Consider the following 22,276-nt stretch of genomic DNA (forward strand, 5'->3'; position numbering starts at 1 on the left):
AAACAGACCACTTTAGAGGTTTCCGCTGCTACCAGGATGTTGAGAGGGTTCTGGCACCTGACCCCCCAGGAGCGTTTACCTCCAAGCCCTCATCGACATCTTTCACGCAACCATCGTTGTAAATGTACTCTGGGACGCTGATCCTTTGCCCCGGCTGCAGACTATCTTCTGCCCACTCCACCGTCAGACCTGGAGGGTCACAAAGAAAACTGAATCTTCCCCAAAAGAGCATAGACATGACACAGAAACACAGGGCCTCTTCCCACCAAAGCCACTCTAGACCTGGCCTCTGGACCAGCAGAATTCAGACACAGCCCTTCAGCTTCCTGCAGTGGATTTTAATTTCCTTAAGGACTGACTCAACCCTGAATGGGAAACCAGGCTTAAGAAAATTCAGACTTGAGTCCACCAAGAACAGCCATATTAACCTGAATCCAAAAAATTCCCAACTCCAACTCTACCTTATGGAGTCATTCGTATGCGACTCATTACTTTCCAAAACCCTGTGAAGATTTAAAAAAAAACAAAAACAGAAACAAACTTTTCATTCTAAATTTAAAATTCAATCTTTGGAGGAAAAAAATCAAACTGAATAAGAAACTCTTGAGACGTTTTTCCTGTTTATTTTTTTAATTTATCCTAGAAATTCCGCTTTTAGGAATTTATCCTAAGGAAGTGATTAAAATGGACATAGAAAGTTAGGTACAGGACTATCAAAGCTTTCAATATTTTCAAAATTAGAAAAAAATTCATCGGAAACAACCTAAATGTATAACTACAGAGGATTGTTAAGTCAATTACGGTATGTCTGCATAATATAGTCCTATGCAGGCATTTTTAAATGCTGTAAAATGTATTTACTGACATAGAAAGATTAGTGAGAAAAAACAAGTCACAAACTATTAAATGTAAGAGCTCTGGTTTTTTAAAGGATGTGCCTAGAAAAAAGGCTGGAACAATATAACAAATGATAAAAACCGGGTCAGTCGATTATAAAGGATTTCTATTTCTTTTTCTGTACTTCTCCTATTTTCTAAGTTGTCTACAATGAAACAGGACCACTTTCATGATCATTGAAAAGATTTTTAATGAAAGAATTAAAAAAGTATACTCCTGTCACCCCCTCTGCTCACATTAGCAAGATTGGGCCCAGGAGTTCCCCCGAAGTGAGGTTCAGGGTCGCTTACCGCTTCCGCTCCAGGGCAGCGTTGGGATCTGCAGCGTCTGGGCCACGATGGTGGAGGCGATCTTGTCTCCCAGTGCCCACATGGCCTCGCTGGGAGGGCCTGAGGGATTGGGGCAAAGGGGAAGGCAGACTCAAGTCAGCCACAAGGCCCTGGAAGCCGGGTGCCAACCAGGTACCCAAAGAAAAGTCCCCAAGTCCCAGCTTCCAAGGATTTAACATCAAGTTGGGGAAGAAAAAAATCTATTAGTCTGCTACTTTACCAGTCAACTTTCAATACATGTGGATTGTAAACGTGATTTACAACCAAAGCTCTGTGGCCTATACAAAGTTCACTAGCAAAAAGCTAGACCAAGGGGGCAAGCCAGCACCTCAAAACACTAGACCATGCAAACTTTTTCTATAACGAGCCATAAGCAATACATAAATGAATGGGCAGGGCCATGTTTCAATAAAACTTTATTTACGGGATTTCCCTGGTGGTGCAGTAGTTAAGAATCTGCCTGCCAATGCAGGGGACACGGGTTCGAGCCCTGGGCCGGGAAGATCCCACATGCCACGGAGCAACTAAGCCCGTGCGCTACAACTACTGAGGTGCGCTCTGGAGCCCACGAGCCACAACTACTGAGCCCACGTGCCACAACTACTGAAGCCCACGTGCCTAGAGCCCGTGCTCCGCAACAAGAGAAGCTACGGCAATGAGAAGCCCGTGCACCGCAACGAAGAGTAGCCCCCTCTTGTCGTAACTATAGAAAGCCCGTGCGCAGCAACGAAGACCCAACGCAGCCAAAAATAAATAAATAAAATAAAATAAATTTATTTAAAAAAAACAAAAAACAAAACTTTATTTACAAAAGCAGGCAGCAGGCCAGATTTGGCCTGGGCTGTAGTTGGCTGGCTCTGGGGCTGGACCATCAATCTCCAGAATTAAACATGAGAGATAATGAGAGTCCCATGTGACAGCCAATCAGAGGTCATGGACAAAGAACACATCAGCGAGCACAGGTCACCAGGCAGACCCTTAGGTGAATATCAGGTATTGACTTAGCACCAAGCTGCTTTATATGCGAGTCTGGGTTGTGGGCCCAGAGATAAGGAGCAGCGATAGGGATTTATTGGGGATGGTAAATGATTCCCATCACACATAACAGAGAGTGTAACTGAGCAAAGTTTACAAATTTCAAATCCAAATCCTGAAACAAACAGATGCCATAGACAATAAGTATCATTTTACCTAATAAATAGTAGAGATGAGGGGCTCTGGTCCCAGGGGCTGAGGGCATTTCAAAGGTCTGAGAACAGCCCAAGAAAAGGTGTGGCCTTATCAGAAAGGTTTCCAATCCTAGTTAGAAATCTGAACATGACTGGTATCTCAGTACCAACAGGAACACCAGCAGAGGGTTCTGCTTGCCCGGCGTTATTCCGCTGTGGTAACCATGGTAATGGCTCCTATTTCCCTGGGCTGGCCGACCTATCCACATGACCTCCCACCCCTGGATTCATTTGCTCCTGACCATGAAAGTGTGATTTGGGAATATCAAACTGGTCCCCTCCTTACAGGGCTGTATTAAGGAGAATCTGACCCACCAAGCATCCCATCAACACCCCAATTCCCACACATCCGATGGAGGCGCACTCTACCTAAGAAAGCAATCTCGTGCTTGTGCAGGAGCTCCGGAAGTTTGGGGTTTTCAGAAGCATGGCCCCAGCCAGCCCACACCGCCTGCAAACACAGAGAGGCATGAACAAAGGTCTTTCTTCAAGAACTTGCCTCCCATCACACCCCAGAAGCTCTTTGCTGGGTCACATCAGCCCTGGATTTCAGAGTCTCCTAGGACCCAGCTCCTCCATCCCTTCCAAACTGTGGAATCAGGTTGCTCCAGCGCTCAGGGCGTCACCCACGCCGTGGGTAGACTGGGGTGTCCCGTCTGACTTACCTGCACGGGGATCCTCTTGGCAATGTCCACAATCAGCTCCACGTTGGCATAATTGTTGTTGTTGGGCCCTCCTGGGACGGGGACGTACTGATCTGCCATCTTGATATACTCTGGGATTAAACAGGAGAGAAAAGAAAAGAAGGGCTGAGAGACTGAAGTCGAGGACAGGACATCTGCAGGATGCCACCATGCACCGCCACTAAAAGGATAACCATGAAGATTCTAGGGCAACGATGGACAAATGTATATGATAGTTCAGAGGAAACTGAGTACGACTTTAATCATGTGAAAATATATGTGTATCTGGGGAGTTCCCTGGCGGTCCAGTGGTTAAGACTCTGTGCTTCCAATGCAGGGGGTGTGGGTTCGATCCCTGGTTGGGGAGCTAAGATCCCACATGCCTCATGGCCAAAAAAAACCAAAACATAAACAATAAAGACTTCAAAAGTGGTCCACATCAAAAAAAAAAAAAAAGAAAACACATGGGTGTCTGGACAAGGCCTGGAAAGCAACAAAAAAGAAGGAAACAAGCTATCAAGATAGTCGGATTAGAGGTGGGTTTTAAAAATTCTTTTTTTTTTAAATTTTTGGCCTTGCCACGCGGCTTGCGGGATCTCAGTTCCCCGACCAGGGACTGAACCCAGGCCACGGTAGTGAAAGCCTGGAATTCTAACCACTAGGCAACCAGGGAACTCCCTAAAAATTCTTATTTAAGGTTTATCTTAATATTGTTTAGCCATTAAACAATACAATGTTTGTTTTTAATCATGGTAAAAAAAAAAACAACACATAACAAAATTTACCATCTTAATCACTTTTGAAGTGTACAGCGCCGTACTGTCAAGTATTCACATTGTTGTGAAACAGATCTCCAGAACTTTTTAATCTCACGCATCTCAAACTCGATACCCATAAAATGACAACTCCCCCTCCCCCTCCCCGAAGCCCCTGGCAACCACCATTCTACTTTCTGTCTCTAAGAATTTGACAACTCTAGGTGCCCCATATAAGTGGAATCATAGAGTATTTGACTGGCTTACTTCACTGAGCATAATGTCCTCAAGGTTCATCCCTGCTGTAACATGAGACAGGATTCCCTTCCTTTTCAAAGCTGAATACAATACAATGTTTTGATTTAAAAATATTCATGTTCTTTAAAACCAGAATCCCACTTCTAGAAATATGTTCTAAGAAAACACTCATCGACGAGGCCAAAGACTGATGTAAGAGGGTGTTCATGGGGCAGTGTTGTGAACTGTGAAAAGCTAGACTCAATCAAAAGTCAGGAGTTGGTACATCTGTACTATGAAATTCTCGAAGACCCTGAAAAGGAATGATGTCGAACTTTATGTGCAGACTTGGAAAGAAACTCGAGAGCCATGCTTCCTTCCGGCCCGCCTGCCTCTGATAGTTTATCCAACACGTGTTGGTGACTGGAGAGGTCCCAGAGATTATAAAGCGAGAAGTCAGACCATGACCCTCTCCTCGCTGAATTTTACTATCACGTTGGAGAAGATAAACAAGAGACAAACATGATAACTACAGACGGTGAGCAGCGCCAGGGCTCTCTGAGAGGGATGCCCAGGAGGACTATGAGACCCAAGTCGTGCGTGGAGGGGTGGAGACCTGCTGTACACTGTCAGCAGAACATCCAGAACATTCCAAGCCTCTGCAACAGGAAAGAGCGAGGCCAAAACTGATGAGGCCAGTGTGACTGGGGCCCAGGGATGGATGTCTAGAGGTGGGAGATGGGGGTTCAGGAGGCCAGCAGGGGCCAAGTCATGTGAGGCCTTAATTGGCCTGAGTGAGGTTCTGGAATTTTAGCCTGAGCACGATGGGAGACCCGACAGCCTAAGGCTGTGGACTCAGCCCCGGGTTTCAATCCCCGTCTGCATCACATACTGGTTGCATGACCCCGGGCAAGGGAGTTACACCCTCATGCCTCGATTATCTCATCTGTAAAATGGGGCTAACACGGAAACCTGTCCTCACTGTAGTGAGCAAAAAGGAGGCCACGTCTGTGCAGAGCAGAGCCGAGGGCCTGAACTCTGGGGAGGCTCGGGGGGGTGAGGTAGCTGGTGCTGGACACAGGAGGGGGCCGATGGGACCTGAGCTGTATTTTTAAAAGATCTGTTTGGCTGCTGTGTGCAGGGTCTGTAAAGGGATACAATTGTTCAGGGAAAAAAGCAAATTGTCCAATAGTTATTAACAGAATGATCAATGGTAATAGACATGGAGAGGTAAAGAAACAGAAAAATGAAGGAATGATTGAAAAACAGTACATACAAGTGCAAGAAGAAAACATACGGAGGAAGAAACACCAATCTACTGTAACGTTTCTCAAAGGTGAGATTTCCGCTTGGCATGTTAAACATTTGCATTTTTATAAGACATATGGGTCACTCTTGCTGTCAGCAGAAATTTTAATTAAATAAAGAAAGGGGAAATAAATACGAGCTCAGGAGAGGTACCCTGCGATGCTGTTTGGGGTCCAGGATGGACTTGGCCCAGGTGGGGTGAAGGAGGTGAGGGCAGGTAAGGACGGGGGGACGTGGCAGAGGGGAAGAAAGTCAGGGCCCAAGTGTCAATACCTGCGTTGGCTTTGAGGTCCTCGGGGGTTACCAAGACTACAAACCGGATGGCCCGCTCATTTCGGAACATCTCATAGGCCCACCTGCGGATGGAGCGCATACATTTCACGGCGGCGATACCATTGTTGGCGATGAGCACCTGGACAGGGGAAAATGAGGATGGGGCCAGAGCTGCACATCTACCTGTGCTGGAGGCTGAGTGCTACCCCAGGGCTCATCTCACCTCTGTAAGCCTCCCATGGCACCTCTTTGTAGCTCTACGGCACTCAGCCCAGCACAGAGCAGGTACTTAAAGTCTGCTGGATGCATGAATGGATGATCCAATGGATGGATGGTTGAATGGATGATGGGAGGATGGATGATCAGATGGATGGATGAATGATTTTTGATTCCTCTGTTTGGCGCCATCATGATCATGTAACATTTTTTGAGCATTTGGTATGTACCAAGCTACAGTATAGTGTATTTTACCAGCACCATTTCATTTCAACCTCACAACAGCCCTTAGAAAGAGGTTGTATTTTTATCACTATTTGGGGTTAAAGACATTAAAACCCAGAGGAGTTAAGGTACTTGCCCAAGATCAAACAGCTAGTAAGTGGCAGAGCTGGGACTCGTGAGCCCTCCACAGTATGACCTATGCTCTGAACTGTCCCCGGTGGCTGCTTCTGTATCCAGAAGGTTAAAGGTCCCAGATTTGGGAAGGAAGAAAGGCAGTGAGGCTGGCTGTCCCCAGCAACAGAGGGGTCCTAGTTTCAGTTCTCACTGTGTTGTGAACTTGCTGTGTGGCATTAGGCAGATCCCTTCCCACTCTGTGCTTCATCTTCATATGAGGAGCTCAGACTGGTAAACCTCCTGGTTTGGTCTCTATAAAACCAAGCTCTAGTTTTCTTGTTTAAAAAAAAAAAAAAAAAATTAGGTGTATAGGTTCAAAGCTCCAACTTCTGTACCAAGTCCATAATTTTAAGGTCCTTCCATCGCTGACTAATCTTCATGATGGCCCTGAAGGACAAGTCTCATTGGAGATTTGGGATGTGATCGCCTCTATTTTACAGAAGGGAATGCGAGCCCAGACATCACATCCCGCGAGTGGCCACCGTAGTTTCTGCGTTCCTTCTCCCCTTTCAAAAATGCCTCCCATGAGTGATGATAGAACAGCTGGGCTACGGCTTCCTCAACCTAATTATCAGAGCAAGGCTTGGGGGGGCGCGTGGGCGTGTGCATTTTCAGCCAGGGAGACTGGTGGCAGCCGGGTTGGGGAACCTATATGAGTCTCTGTGGCTCAGTGCTGTACTTAGGATGCTGGGGTGAGGGCATGGGCTCTGGTTTCAAATTCCAGCTCCGCCGCTGATTAGCTGTGAGACCCGGGCAAGCCACTTCCCCTGTCTGGGCCTCAGTTTCCTCATCTGTAAAATAATACCCACTGACAATGCTGTGGGGATGGTTAAATGAGACATAACAATGTAAAGCAGTTAACAGGATGCCTGGCCCAGAGGAGACCCTCAATAAATGGTAGCTGCCGCCATTGTTGTTGTTGTTGTTGTTATTATTATTATTACCACCCTCAAATAAAATGGAAAAGAAAAAGGCCTTTCAGTCAAACTGACCTGGGTTCAAATCCTGACTTCAGCACTTACTACCTACGTGACTTTGGACAACCAATGTCAAATCCCTGAGTTCTAGCTTCTCCGTGAATATGACAGGAATGATCAAACGGCACGAGGTCAGGGCCTTTACCGGCTGGAACAGGAAACAATGTGAAAAGCCTTCACAAACCACCAATTTTAGCTGTTTCCTTCCGTCACTGTCATTCTAGTATCTGGGTCTGCTCTCCTGTAAGGAGCTATACCCCTCGAGAGGGCAGGGCTGGGTTTTAGGCTGGGTTTTCCCCTCCTAGAAACCCAGAAAGCAGCCCCCTGCACGAAGGGTCTTTGCCTCCCCACCCTTCTCAGAGGCCCCAGTCTCCTCCTCTGTGACATGGGGTCACGCACCTGTCACTTAGGCTGTCGTGAGGGTGAAAAGCTGCTGAAGCCCAGCGCCCAGCCCTTCGCAAGCGCTCACAAAGGGGCAGGACTTTTTCTCTGCAGCCTGAGGCTGGTTGGCCCACCTCACCCCACACCGAGTGCCGGGACCCCATCTGTACCTTCTCGATGACCCGATCCCCCCCAAAGCGCACGACGAACTCGGCTGGGGAAGCCACAGTAAAGTCTCTGTGCAGGTCCAGCTTCTTCTGTTCTCGGCCTCTTCTCGCCAGGTGGAGCCCGGACATGCTGGGCCTGCCAGGGAACAGGACAGACCCGTGAGCAAGCAGGTCTGGGACGCTCGGGGAGGGGGTCGGCCACCCGGCAGCTATGAAATGCACATCCACAGAGAAGCCAAAGCCCATCAGACCCCTGCTGCTTTGCAGTCCCTCTCTGGGGAACTTGAAACACTATACGAGGAGACTCAAGAGGTCAGATCACAAATAAAGTAGCAGCAACCCCCTGATCTGCCCCAAGCTGTATGATCAGATTTTTCATCTTAGAGTCATTCTTACTTTATATGCCCATAATTTAGGAGCTCAAATAATACAAAAAAGCTTAGAACAGGGGTGCAAGTTTATGATCAGGGAAGTTCCCACATTCTAATACTTTACACTTGTTAAACAGTTTGTACCTTTCATGTGCTTTTCTGTACGTGTGTATCAAATTTTTTGAAAAAACTGAAAACAAAAAAATGTATAACAAATAGAGGGTCCTTGCCCCATCCCCCCTCTAGAACCCCACCCCACAGGAAATCACATTTGACTCTTTCTGGCATTTACACATCTCCATGGTTCTGAACAATATGTGTACATTATCTCGTGAGTCATCCATTTAAGACACCATCCCTCTATGAACTTCTTATCTTGACAGATGTGGAATTAGTGCTCTTAAGCAGCCTTCCCATCTGCTCCCCTTTCCCCAACCTCTCAATACAGGTATACTGCAATTTGGTAAATTCAGTATTCAGTGTTTTATGAGTCTGGCATCATTATTCACAGGTGAGGGGCTGTGGTATACCAGATGTTCCTTTTTTTTTTTTTTTTTTCCTGGAGTTCGTGATTTTTTTTCATTGACTTGGTTTTCCTTGCATCTGTCACTAATTCACCTCACTCCTCAGCCTCTCAGTACACGTAAGATAATTGATCGGTTCCATTATTTTCCATTGGCCACATCATTCCTGAAGGCCTCGACTCTCCTTTCATCCAGACGCTGTTCTCTAAACCCCTATGCAACTGTCAACTGGGAGTTCCCTTCACTGGCATCCTTAGGATTCCCTTTGCCTTTCCTTGGGGTTTGATCCTGAATTTGAGGGACCACATGGCTCCCTCTTTCCTGATGGACTCCCGTGTTTTACTGGGGCATATCCGCCTGTAGTTTCATCCAGTTAAAAAGATGGTACGATGGCAGGACACATGACAATAATGCCCCAACGTGCTTGCCTTGATCCTGGCTGCATAGGGTTCCCTTGCCACTATCACCTCGGAGACTCTTTTTGGTTCTCTCGGATCCCTTTTTTCTGTCCTCCATGTCTTGCTCCTCTTTGGTTTACTCTCTTGTTTCAATGGAAGACATCCTTCAGTAGCTTTCTAAGAAAAGGTGTTCAGGGGAGTAAACGTTTTGTGGCCTTGCATGTTCTAAAACTGTCTTCCGTCTGCCCTCACATTGGACCCGATCATTTGGCTGTGCATGGAATTCTAAGAGGGAAAACCTTCTCCTTTAGAATTTTGGAAGCCTTATGTCACTGTTGTTGTGGCTTCCAAGAATGCTAGAACCAGAGCCATGATGATCCTTGATCCTTTTGTAGGTGACCTGTTTTTTCATATCCAGAAGCTTATAGGATCTTCTCTTTGCCCCAGTATTCTACAATTTTAGGGAATGATTTTAGTGATGTGCTGAGGTATGTGCCTACTTCCATCAGTAAGGCTGGGAAGCTGTCAGGCTCCTTCAATCTGGAAACTGAGGTCTGGGAATTTATCTTCAAATATTTCCTTGGTGACTTCCCTGCCTCTTTTTTCTCCATTCTCTCCTATTACCTGGATGTTGAAATTCCTGGACTGCCCACTAGTTTATGTATTTTTCCCCTCTCCTATTTTCTCTCTCTTTTCTTCTACCTTCTGGGCGATTCCCTCAGCCTTATCTCCTAACTGTTCAGTGGAGTTTTTGACTTCTAATATCGTGTTTTTAACATCTAAGAGCTTGGTTTTGGTCTGTCAATATCCCCTTTTCTATACATCCTGTTCCTCTGTGTATAATATCCTCCCTGCCCCCGATGAGGGTATTTATGATAGCTTCTCCAAGTTCTCTTCTCCTGATTTGGTTTCTGTTTCTCCCACGTTTCCTGTGTCCCCTTTGTTTGTATGTTTGGGGCCTGCCTTCCATCTTAGAGACTGCACCCAAATGTTTGATAAGCTATGGTTGCTTCCTCATGACCAAGAGCAGGAACTAGAGGGCTGATGAGAAGTACTGAGCATGTGCTGGGGTCACTGGACCCTGACCTCAATGCAGGGTGATCCGGGAGGACTGTGTGTTGGGGAACCCCAAGTATTTTTAGAGTCATCCTCCCTGGCTGGTCCAATTCCCCCAGTGAGGACAAGTTTTGGGGTCTTCTGCCTGTAGGATAAAGGTTGGCCAGGAGCCTAGGGACCAGGGGGAAGTGGGAGAACTGTTGGGACAGGTCTGGGGGACAGGGCAGCTTTCAGGATTCAGCACGTACACAGCACCCATCCTCCGGTTCGGGACACAGGCTCCACATGCTCCGCAGTGCCCATCGGTCTCCAGTCCAAAGACCCTCTGCTTTTCCCTCTCCAGAGATCAAACCGCCTGCCTGCTGCTGGGGTGGAAGCGGGCAGCCCCCAGCCACCTGGAGCAGATGAGGGGATCTGGGATTCTTTCACCCAATCCTTCTCACGTAGATGCTCCCAGGCGCAGAGGCACCCAATGTTGCTAATCCCTGCGCCTTTTGGGGTACAGGTTCTCAGCTTCCCTCACTGCTGCCTTGCGGCTCAGCCCTCTTGGTTCTGCTCAGCCAGTGACTGCTTGTTCTTCTGCTTTCTGGCTTCCAAAATGTTGCTGCTAACTTCCCCTCCTGTTCTTCCAGGGCCTGATGGGTTTCCAGCTCTTTAAGAAAAATCTCTCTGCTATCATTTGGTGGGGTTCTGACAGGTGCAGAATCAGGCATCCAGCCCACTCTCTCAACCTGGAAATGGGCTATTCAAGCAGGGAGATAGCCACCTGCCAGGCATTAAGTTAGAGGTTTGCCACCCAGAGGTGCATCCAGCAACTGTGTCACCAGGCATTTTGGGAGGCTGGGGCTGAGTGGGTTCGGGAGGCCAAAAGTTTTGGTGAAGAACTGATAGACCTGGGACTTCCCTGGTGGTCCAGTGGCTAAGACTCCGTGCTCCCAATGCAGGGGGCCCGGGTTCGATCCCTGGTCAGGGAACTAGATCCCACATGCTGCAACTAGGAGTTCGCATGCTGCAACAAAAGATCCCACACGCGGCAACGGAGATCCCACGTGCCGCAACTAAGACCCGGCGCAGCCAAATAAATAAATAAATATTTGAAAAAAAAAAAAAAGAACTGATAGACCCTAAGGAACACTGCCAGCACGTCACCGGGGAGTGCAAAGCTGGAAGCCAATAAGCCACTGTGGGGAGAGAAAGCCCAGTTTACAGATGGGCAAACTGAGGTCCTGTCAGGCAAAGGGAATCACCCAGCAAGTCAGCGGGACTGGGGCTCTTTCCATCACACCAGGAAATGTTGGGTGTGGGCATTTTCTGTTGTATAAAGTCTCTGCATCCAGGACAGTTCCCCGTGGGAAAAGCCTTCTACAAACCTGCAGTCTGTCCCCTGCACCCCTGCCCCAACCCAAGCTCTGCCTATCAGAAATGAAAAAACGGACTTCTTGGCCAGGAAACAAAACCAGAAATGAATGACAGAAACCCATAATGATGCTATGCCACCACAGGATTTGTATTTTCAGTTAAGACGATCTCCGTTCAACAAGGCTTATGCATGTTGTCCGAAAGAACAAACAAATGAACAAATGATTTCCGGCCCCTGAACTGGCCTTCCTGCCTCCCACAAACTGCAAGCAGCTTTTCTTCTAAAACCTCCTAGGACTGAACTGCTGAAACGAAACAGGACTTAGAAAAGGACTCTGAAGGTCAATATCATCTTACAAATATGAACGGTGCTTTCATCATAATTACATTCCATTAACCAACAAGCAGTTCAGTTTGTTTTTAAGAACTTTATTTCTTTAGAAAACAGGCAGATTCGGCCTGAGGGCCATCGTTTGCAGACCCCTGATCTAGGGGAATAGATACCAAAATGTTAAGAGCAGCTTTCTCAAAGTGGTTGAATTATGGGTGGTTTCTATTTTCTCCTCTTTGCCTATATTTGTTAAATCTTCTGCCATGATATATTATTTTCAGTAAGAAGAAAAAGCTATTAACTTTGTAATAGGGATGCTGAAAGCCATGGTCATTTTGGTATCCATTGGGTAAGGCACTCAGTATACTCCACTGTAAAATGAGGATAATAACATGTACCTCATTGGATTGTGAGGATTAAATAAGCTCATATCAATACACAGAAAGTAAAAGATGGCATCTGGCAGGGCTTCCCTGGTGGTGCAGTGGTTGAGAATCTGCCTGCCACGGCAGGGGACACGGGTTCGAGCCCTGGTCTGGGAAGATCCCACATGCCGCGGAGCAACTAGGCCCGTGAGCCACAACTACTGAGCCTGCGCGTCTGGAGCCTGTGCTCCGCAACAAGAGAGGCCGCGATAGTGAGAGGCCCGCGCACCACGATGAAGAGTGGCCCCCGCTCGCCACAACTAGAGAAAGCCCTCGCACAGAAACGAAGACCCAACACAGCCAAAAATAAATAAATAAATAAATTTTTAAAAAAATTTAAAAAGATGGCATCTGGCACACGGTAAACTCTATATTATTTCAATGCAGTGATGCCAAGAGGATCAGGGGCTACTGATCTCCCAATCTAACCAAGAAAGGCATCAGGCCACTCCTCTGCCCATGGCCTCCTCCCCAACCATCCACCCTCCCCATTCTGTCCATGGTCTTCCCCAACTGGCTGGCTTGATCCTGTGGCTTCAGAAAGTCTGAGACATCCCATTTTTATACACACAACATTAAAACTCAGCAATTTGACCTAAAGAGCAACAAAGAAAGACTCAACCATTAGACAAACACCATTCTGTGGCCTGGGAAAAACCATTCACGGAGCCATTTTGACTTCAAAACTGGTGACACAGCCCCTCCACCAGAAGGGTCCCAAACCCATCAGAGCAAAGTACACGGGTGAACACACAATGCTGCTGGTGTGGCTTTGCTTCAGTGGGGCCAGCCTGAGGCTAGTGGCTATTTTTATCTGTTTTTGATGAAGTTGGAGGCCAGTCAACATTGGCTCTGGGGGACTGACCTTTGGCTGTCATTCGTTCCAAGGCAAGTGTGGAGGCTGAAATATTCCACGGTGACTTTGGAAGTGGCTTCAGGTGCGGTCAACTACACAACAGAGCTGTCAGCCAAACACCAAACACCATCAGCTGCCCAGGCACGAGACCAGGCAGGACTGCACTGGGAAGGAAGGAATAAACATCCTCAAATGTCACCATAGATTGGGCACAGGGGGCTCCTCCCTGAATCCCCACAGCCTTATGCAGGGGAGACCATCATCTCCTGCTCACGATGAAGAAACCGAGGCTCAGAGAGGCCCACTGACCTCAAGTCACACAGCTGGCAAGTGGCAGAGCTGGGCTTCCAATCCAATTCTATCTGACCCCCGGGATCGAATTTCGAGGCACAAAGCGATCTGAGATAAATGGAAGTAACGCTATGGTCTGGACTTTCAAAAACAAGCACTTACATTTGAGAGACAATATGGTAATCCGGGGTTCTCAACTGGGTGCAACTTTGCTCCCTTGGGGATGCACGGCACTGTGCAGACATTTTTGGTCATCACAGCGTGGAGTGTACTCCTGGCATCTAGTGGATAAAAAGCCCGGATGCCACTCAACATCCTGCAAAGCCCAGGACAGCCCTCAACAAAGAATTACAGGGCCCCAAATGTGAACAGTGCCACAAGTGAGAAAGCCCAGTAGACTAGAACCATCCTCCCAGGCTTTGAATCCAAAATCTACTACTTATGACCTGTGTAATCTTGGGAAAGTTGCTTCAACATTCTGTGCCTTGCCTCCCTGATAGGATGTGAATATTTATAATACTAATAGGATCTGCCGCCTAGAGCATGTGTCCAGGGTTCACCACTGGGCCTGGCCTGCAGGAAAGAGCTTTAGCTGAGGTGCCTCTCTGCACGGGAGCCAGTATAAAAGCCCCAGTGTGAGGCCATCAGGCTAGGGCCCTGGCATTAACCAGCTCTTAAATCCCTTACCCTACCATTTCTTTCGTAAAACAGGGATGGTCACTGCTCTGAGCTGATGCCCTGATGGAAGTAAAGGCCTTACTATTATCACCCAGCAAGTAAGCAAGAAAGGACATTGCATAGCCCAGGAAAGGTCGATAGCTTTGAACTCATCTTTGGACCCCCAGATAAGTGGACACTTGGAAATTTCTCAGGCCAACTGCCCCCTCAGTGCCTCCAGAGATGGCCACTTTGGCTGGTCCAGGGGTCAGCAAACTAGGGCCCAAGGGCCAAATCCAGTCTGCCACCTGTTTCTGTACCTCCCACAAACTAATAAAGGTTTTTACATTTTTGAATGGTTGAAAAAGAATTGTACCTTGTGACACGTGCAAATTATATGACATTCAAATTTCAGTGTCTGTAAATCATGACTGGAATACACTCAGGCCCATTCAACTACATATTGTCTGTGGGAGCTGGAGCAGTAAAAGGCAGGGCTGAGTAGCTGTGACAGAGACCATACTGTCACAATGTCGAAAATATTTATTATTTGGCCCTTTATGAAAAGTTTGCAGACTTTGGTTTTTCAAAAGCCCCTCAGGAAATTCTAATGTGCACAACATAGGAGTGAGACCACCCACAGATCAACAACCAACATTTCAACATGGGCAGCGGGCCTTGGTCCTGAGCAGGATTCCCTCGGCAGTGACATCATAACGGGATACTGTGGGGCTCACTGAAGACCAGACTCTTCTGCCTTCCGGTCCTCAACTTTATTTCATCCCAACAGAGACTCAAGTCTCTTCTTGAGATGTCCTCCAACCACTCTGACCCACATTCACTTCTCTGTTCTCTGAACTCTGGCCCTGTTTGCACACCAAGGAATGCTGGCCGGCGTTTGGGACCTTGCCTTCCTATTATTTCTGGCTCCTTAGTAGATGGTCCAGGACTTCAGGACAGGATCCCAAATGCCTCTTGACTGCATAGGCCTCTTTTGCAACAGAATTCTGTCATCACTGTTATGAGCTGTGCAAATGTTTGTGCTGACTCAGGACAGCACCCACGGCCCTGAGTGCTGGGCATAAGAACCCTGGAAAGGCCAGTTAGGATCAGCCCCATTGACAGATGAGGAAACCGGGGTTCAAAGGGTTGATGGCACTTTTCAAGGCTACAGAGCTCAGCGGCAGAGTGTGGCTGTCTATCTCCATCTTTTTAGCGACTTTAAGCTAAGAGAGGAACCATACAGTGACCCAATAAAGCGTCTTCATATTATTTCATATTATTATTTTTTTTTAATTTATTTATTTATTTATTTATTTTTGGCTGTGTTGGGTCTTCGTTTCTGTGCGAGGGCTTTCTCTAGTTGCGGCAAGCGGGGGCCACTCTTCATCGCGGTGCACGGGCCTCTCACCATCGCGGCCTCTCTTGTTGGTAGCACAGGCTCCAGACGCGCAGGCTCAGTAGTTGTGGCTCACGGGCCCAGTTGCTCCACGGCATGTGGGATCCTCCCAGACCAGGGCTCAAACCCGCGTCCCCTTCACTGGCAGGCAGATTCTCAACCACTGCGCCACCAGGGAAGCCCTTCATATTATTATATATACAGTGATCACATGGTCTGAACTTGCCGGGACAATTCCAATTTCGTGCAAGTTCATTCTTTTGGATTACAGTGGTTTGTGTCGGGGCGTCCCTGGTGGCGCAGCAGTTAAGAATCCGCCTACCCATGCAGGGGACATGAGTTCAAGCCCAGCCCGGGAAGACCCCACATGCCGCAGAGCAACTAAGCCCGTGAGCCACAACTACTGAGCCTGCGCTCTAGAGCCTGCGTGCCACAACTACTGAGCCCATGCTCCACAACTACTGAAGCCCATGCACCTAGAGACTGTGCTCTGCAACAAGAGAAGCCACCGCAATGAGAAGCCCGCGCACCACAACTAAGAGTAGCCCCCGCTCACCGCAACTAGAGAAATGCCCGCGTGTGACAACAAAGACCCAATGCAGCCAAAAATAAATAAATAAAAATAAATTTTAAAAAATAAAAAATAAAGTGGTTTGTGAAAGCTATTCTTTTGGATTAAAGTGTACAATTAAATGTGATTCAAGAGTTATAGGTTAAACTTTTTGTGTTAATAGTTTTATAGATCAGAAAAAAATGTATCCTTTGTAGACCACGTGGCCTGCTTTCGTTCCTGTAAGACTTGAGGGTTTTAGCCAGATGGGTTAGATCAGGGCTCCAAATGTGGGAGGAACGTGACTACCATGCCCCACAAAAAACCTAGTGCACAAGAATGACTGTGATTCAAATCTGGGGCCCCTATGCTTCTGCGGGCCCTTTGCTCAGACATGCTCTGAGCACTCCAAGGAGGGTGCCCCTGAAGGCTCTGTCAGTCTCCTCTGCGGAAAGACCAAAAAACTGGAGGGTCAGCCTCCCTCCTGGTGGGCTGGCCACACATCTGGGTCTCTTGCCCTCTCTGAACCCTGCATCCGAGAAACTAAACAACCACTGAGGCCCTTCTGGCTCTAAGAGTCTTCACTTCCCTGGCACGCTCACCAGCCACAGTAACTAGTTACCAGTCGAGTCCTTTAGTCTTCTGATTAGTCCAACATCAGGAAGGGCTTATATTTTGAAAAAGTCTATTCAAGCACATTATGCATTAAAACCTGGCTGCCCATGAAGAGCCCTTTGGGCAACAGCCTGAGCGGAATCCCCGTTACGCTATCACCAGCACTGACAACCTCAGGTTCCTCATCTGTAAAATGGAGATGACAGCACCCACTGAGTGTCCCATGGTGCTGTTGTAAACCTGGCATGAGATCACACGTACAAAGTGTTCAGCCTGGCATCCTGAAAGCACCCCATGAAGGGTAGCAGTTAATTACTGTTGCTCCCGTGGGCCTTGAATTTGAATTACTAAGAAAACACCTGCTTCCCCCATTAGATCAAGAGTTCCTAGGGACTTCCCTGGTGGTCCAGTGGTTAAGACTCCATGCTCCCAAAGCAGGGGGCCCGGGTTTGATCCCTGGTCGGGGAACTAAGATCCCACATGCCACAACTAGAGAGGCCCGTGCGCTGCCAAAACGAGCCCACAAGCCACAAAAAAAGAGCCCACGAGCTGCAGCAAAGACCCAGCGCAGCCAAAATAAATAAATTAAAAAAAAAAAAGAGTTCCTAGAAGGCAGAGGTCATGTTTCCCAAACATTTTTGTGTCCCTTCCTGCTTCCAGATGCAGGTCTTACACTCAGGAGATAGTCAGGTAATGTTTATGGACCAGATGGATACCTCCTGGGAAAAGAACAAAGGATAGAGAGAGACTTAGCTACAAAGCTGTTCTTCACTGTGTTAGTTATAATAACAAAAAGGGAGAAAGAGCCCAAATAACCACTCTCTGTAGGAGATTGTTTATAAATTTTAAAGTGTATCCATTTAAAGGAACACTATGGACCCCTAGAATGCACCATGCGGAACAAGCGTTGGCAAATGCTTTCTGTAAAGGACCGGACAGTAAATAATTAAGGTTTTAAGAGTCCATTCAGTCTCTACTCCTCTACTAAATACGGCCCTCGAAGCACAAAAGCAGCCATAGATGACACATAACGTGGCTATGTTTCAATAAAACCTTATTTGTAGACATTGAAATCTGAACTTCATGTAATTTTCACATCTCACTAAATAGTAGCCCTCTTGATTTCTTTCAACTGCTTTTTTTTTTGGCCGTGCCACGCTGCTTGCAGGATCTTAGTTCCCTGACCAGGAATTGAACCCAGGCCGCCACAGTGCAAGAGTCCTAAAAGCTGGACTGCCAGGGAATTCCCTGATTTTTTTTCAACCATTTAGAAGTTAAAAACTGGGACTTCCCTGGTGGCGCAGTGGTTAAGAATCCACTTGCCAATGCAGCGGACACGGTTTCAATCCCTAGTCCGGGAAGATCCCCCATGCCGTGGAGCAGCTAAACCCCTGCGCCCAATTACCGAGCCTGCGTTCTAGAGCCCTCGAGCCACAACTACTGAGCCTGCGCGCCTAGAGCCCTTGCTCTGGAACAAAGAGAAGCCGCCACAATGCGAAGCCTGCGCACCACAATGAAGAGTAGCCCCGCTCGCTGCAACTAGAGAGAAAAGCCTGCGCGAAGCAACAAAGACCCAGCGCAGCCAAAAAACATATAAATAAATAAGTTAAAAACTATTCTTTGCTCGCAGGCCACACAAAAACAGGCTGTGGGCCCCAGTGTGCTGAGCCCCGTGGTAGACTACTTAATGCCCAGTGAAAAAGCAAGTTACAATATAGTATGTTCTGTATGATTCGAGTTCATAAATTAAAGCATACCTGCACCAAAAATTTAAAAAGGCTGAAAGACTATACAGCAGCTGTTAATAAAGATCAAATGGAGAGGAGGAGTATGGGTGAGTTTGTTCTTCCTTTTTGCTTATCTATAATTTTCTGAATTTTCAACAACGAACACGGCATCACTTTGGTAACCTTAAAAAAATGCAATAAAATGAAGACAAAAATTAAAAAAAGAAATGAAATGAAGCAGGTGGTGCTAAGGGCTCAGGCACAGAAATGCCTACATTTCTGTGTAGGTTAACCTGCTCAGAAAATAACCTTAAGTGGGATGCCTGCCCAAGGGTACGTGGGTTCGCCCCGGGCTTCACGATCACCAGGCTTCAAAACGACCTGCCATCGGGCAACCATCACCTTTATCAAGGCTAAGGGAGGAGGAGGGGGAAAGCGCGGGCCCCGCCAACCAGCCAACCTTGAGGCACCTGTGCGCTCCCGAGAGCCCTTCTTCAATCAACATCACTGCCAAATCTGGCATCCACCTGACCGCCAAGACCAGCTAGAGTTCGCGAGGCAGGCTCCATCTCCCCAGCTGCCAAACTGAAGCCGGCCTTTCTTCGGCTGGGGCAGGGAAGGAGGGGGTGGCGCAGCCTGTCTTTACTAGGGGATGGGGGCGGGGAGTGGGGGGTGGGAGGGACTCTGCACGAGATTATAAAATGATAACTTGCTGTAGACCTGAAACTAACACAACATTGTAAGTCAATTATACCCCAATAAATTTTTTTTAAAAAAAGATAACGGTGATTAAAGTCGAAGCCTTACTTACTTTACTTTGCGATCAGGGAAACAGACCTTGCACTTGGCGGGACTCATGTTGACCCTCCCGCCGCCCACCAGGCTCCTGCTGGGATGCACACCATGCACCCCCTACCCCCGTGAAGCAGACCCCTGTCCCGGGGACCAGCCAGGCAGCGACAGGGAGGCGGAGGCGCGGTCCTAGAGCGCCTCGGGCCAGGCGGCGCACCACCCTGCAGCAGCCCAACTCGGCGCGGGACTTCCTCCATCCCGAAATGCGTCCTGCACTCCTGTGTCCGGGGCACACGCGCCCGCCCAGACCAAGCGGCCCCCGCCTCCCGGGAGGTCCCGCCCCCTGACCGGGCCCCGCCTCCTGTCCCAGGACAGGATACAGACCCTGCCATCTCCCACACCGGGTCCCGCCTCCCCTCCACCCCGCCCCGGACCAGCCAGTAGCGCAGCCACCGCTGACCTTGGGCGCCGGGAGAGTGTGGCCCGAGACTTTAAAAAACCTCTTGGCTCCCCAGCTCCCCGGACTGGAGTAGAACAATTCCAGGATGGCATCCCCCCCTACGAACTGGCAGCTGGGAAAAACTTGCAAGCAATTCATGTGCTGGAATACGCACACAATAGGGAAGTGGTGGAAAATATGGGTTATTTAAAATGTGAGTCAGATGTCACCACGGTGCCTGGTAAAAGCCCCCGCAGTAAAATCAACTTTTGGCTTCCAAGTTCCGGTTTTTGCTTATTCTTTCACCTATACTTCCAGGGACGTGTCTGCTCCATGCCTCCCCTCCCCCCAGTGAGCTTCTAGCACACACTTGGAACCACCTGGGTCCCCAGCTAAAATGAGGGCCTCCAAAACAGGAAAGACGCAGCTGCCCTGTGACCCTAAGTAAGTTTCCTTCTGATAAGGTATTTACAGAGTGTTCTTTGGTGCCTCTGTCTCATTTAATCGTCGCAGCAATCTTACTGTTTTATTTCTGTAATACAGATAAGGAAAGAAGACGCAGAGATGTCTATCGCCCAAGGTGCCAGAGCTGGCGACTTGAACCCAGGCAATCTGATTCCAGTTAGAATGAATGAATGAATGCTTCTCCAAGTAGTTATAATAAATAAAAAGGATCCGACACACTGCCTAGCAAGCATTGCAACAGTAGTAAATGTAGCTTATGTGGATAGCAAGCCCAAAAAATTAGAAATAAAATAAATGCAAAGGAATTCTCCTCTAAAGGTACAGCTAGGGCCACACCTCCAGGGGGCGCCATCCAGGCGGCCACAAAGTGAACAGTGACCTTTCCCTGGAGTTGTGTAAGCAGCCTTGCCTGAGGGCACTGGTTAGCTGGTTAGTCCTCTAACTATACATTCAACAACATTTCAACAATAATTTTAAAATATATATATTCAATATCTTGTAATAATCTATAATGAAAAAATATGGAAAAGAATATATATATGTATATGTATAACTGAATCACTTTGCTGTACACCTGAAACTAACACAATATTGTAAATCAACTATACTTCAACAACAACAAAAAATTTTTTTCATAAATAAAACAGGTGAACAAAATTCTCAGTTCTTCAGAGTTTCCGGAAGCTTCTTCATGGCTTTATCTTTAGTCCTTCCAAAAAAGAAACCTGCCGTAGGCTGATTTTTTTTTTTTAAGTTTCAAATAAAAACCCAAAAGTACTCATGACCCAAATGGCCCACACTTCCATGTAACCACCTCAAAATAGGAAAAACAATTAAAATCAGGAAATGAAGGTATTTCAAAACACCCTACCCTACCCAAAGTCAGTTAGGATCTCCAGTTTACTCACGTTTTTCTAGATATTTATTCTCTATTGACAAACCCCAATACTCATTGACACTGTGTGGATATTTCAACTTCTCTGCTTTGCATTGTATCCTTTTATCAGAGAGCTTCACCTGCCTCTTCAGTCCGTCTTCCTCTGTGGACACAGGTTGCTATACCTTAAAGGTGTATGCCCGGTGGGGCTTGGAAATAGCCGTGGCCACAGATAAGAACTTTGGGAGATGCCCATTCAAATGATGGCAACTGAGGGATGGGCTGGGAGTTTGGGATTAGTAGATGCAAACTATTATACATTGAATGGATAAACAACTAGGTCCTACTGTATAGCGCAGGAAACTATGTTCAATATCCTGAGATAAACAATAATGAAAAAGAATGTATAAATATATGTATGTCACTTTGCTGAACAGTAGAAATTAACACAACGTAAATCAAGTATACTTCAATTTTTAAAAAAAGCATTGTGAAGCAATTATACTTCAATAAAGATGTTTAATAAAAAAAAAAAAAAAAAAGCAAATGATGGCAACCGAGGCAGCCTCTGGGCTGTCCACTCCCAGCACTTCCGCTCTCATGATCTCTGCACCCTTCTGAGGTAGACACTGATGTTATCCCCCTTCAACAGAGGAGGAAATTGCAGCGGAGAGGGTATGGGACTGGTCTGAGATCTGAACGCAGACCTGTCTCACCCTCCACACAAAAGCAAAGACTATGAGAGCCACAAAGGACTTAGAGCATCCAGTCCAGCCATGGAGAGGGTAGGTGACATCCCCAAGGATGCACAGCTGAAGGCTGCCTGATAAATTGCCTCATCTCCTCACGCTTCCCATTTATAGAAAGAACAAGTTAGGAGAAGGGTGGAGGTACTTTTTCTGGGGCCCAGGTTAGGCGGCAGCATCAACACTGGGAGTTCGAAGACCACTTTCTGATCTGTATCTGCTGAGGGTCTGGGTTTGAATGGCTTCAGGGCCTATGATATCTCGCTGGGAGGCCTCAGACAGACCCCTGCACCTCTCTGGGTTTCAGCTTCTTATCTAGGAAGTGAGATGACTGATTCACTTTTTCCTCCCCGTAATTTTTATATTGTTGTATTATTAACCATTGTTAAAACTTCTTATAACAATGATATTTACAGCAGAAAGTTAGAAAATGCAGAAGAAAATTTAGATGACTCATAAGTATACCACATAATTAGACAATTATTACTATAGTTAGACAATGATTACTATTTGGAGACATTCCTTACAGTCTCTCCAGCCACACACA

At 47.2% G+C, this 22,276-nt stretch overlaps 1 protein-coding gene across 2 annotated transcripts in view; it reads right to left on the reverse strand.

Annotated features, from left to right (window-relative positions):
* LOC118906860 (uracil-DNA glycosylase) overlaps positions 1-22,276 on the reverse strand; it is a 152,464-nt gene that overhangs the window by 77,757 nt on the left and 52,431 nt on the right. For both annotated transcript variants that reach the window (XM_036874693.1, XM_036874694.1), the window contains 6 exons: positions 7,855-7,987; positions 5,712-5,850; positions 3,121-3,230; positions 2,825-2,906; positions 1,188-1,286; positions 80-189 (listed from right to left, as the gene is read on the reverse strand). In XM_036874693.1, the coding sequence (XP_036730588.1) occupies positions 80-189; positions 1,188-1,286; positions 2,825-2,906; positions 3,121-3,230; positions 5,712-5,850; positions 7,855-7,987 (673 nt within the window). The remainder of the gene's footprint in view (positions 1-79; positions 190-1,187; positions 1,287-2,824; positions 2,907-3,120; positions 3,231-5,711; positions 5,851-7,854; positions 7,988-22,276) is intronic.

The sequence above is a fragment of the Balaenoptera musculus genome, chromosome 14, assembly GCF_009873245.2.
Source record: "Balaenoptera musculus isolate JJ_BM4_2016_0621 chromosome 14, mBalMus1.pri.v3, whole genome shotgun sequence".
In the NCBI taxonomy this organism is placed as follows: Eukaryota; Metazoa; Chordata; class Mammalia; order Artiodactyla; family Balaenopteridae; genus Balaenoptera; species Balaenoptera musculus.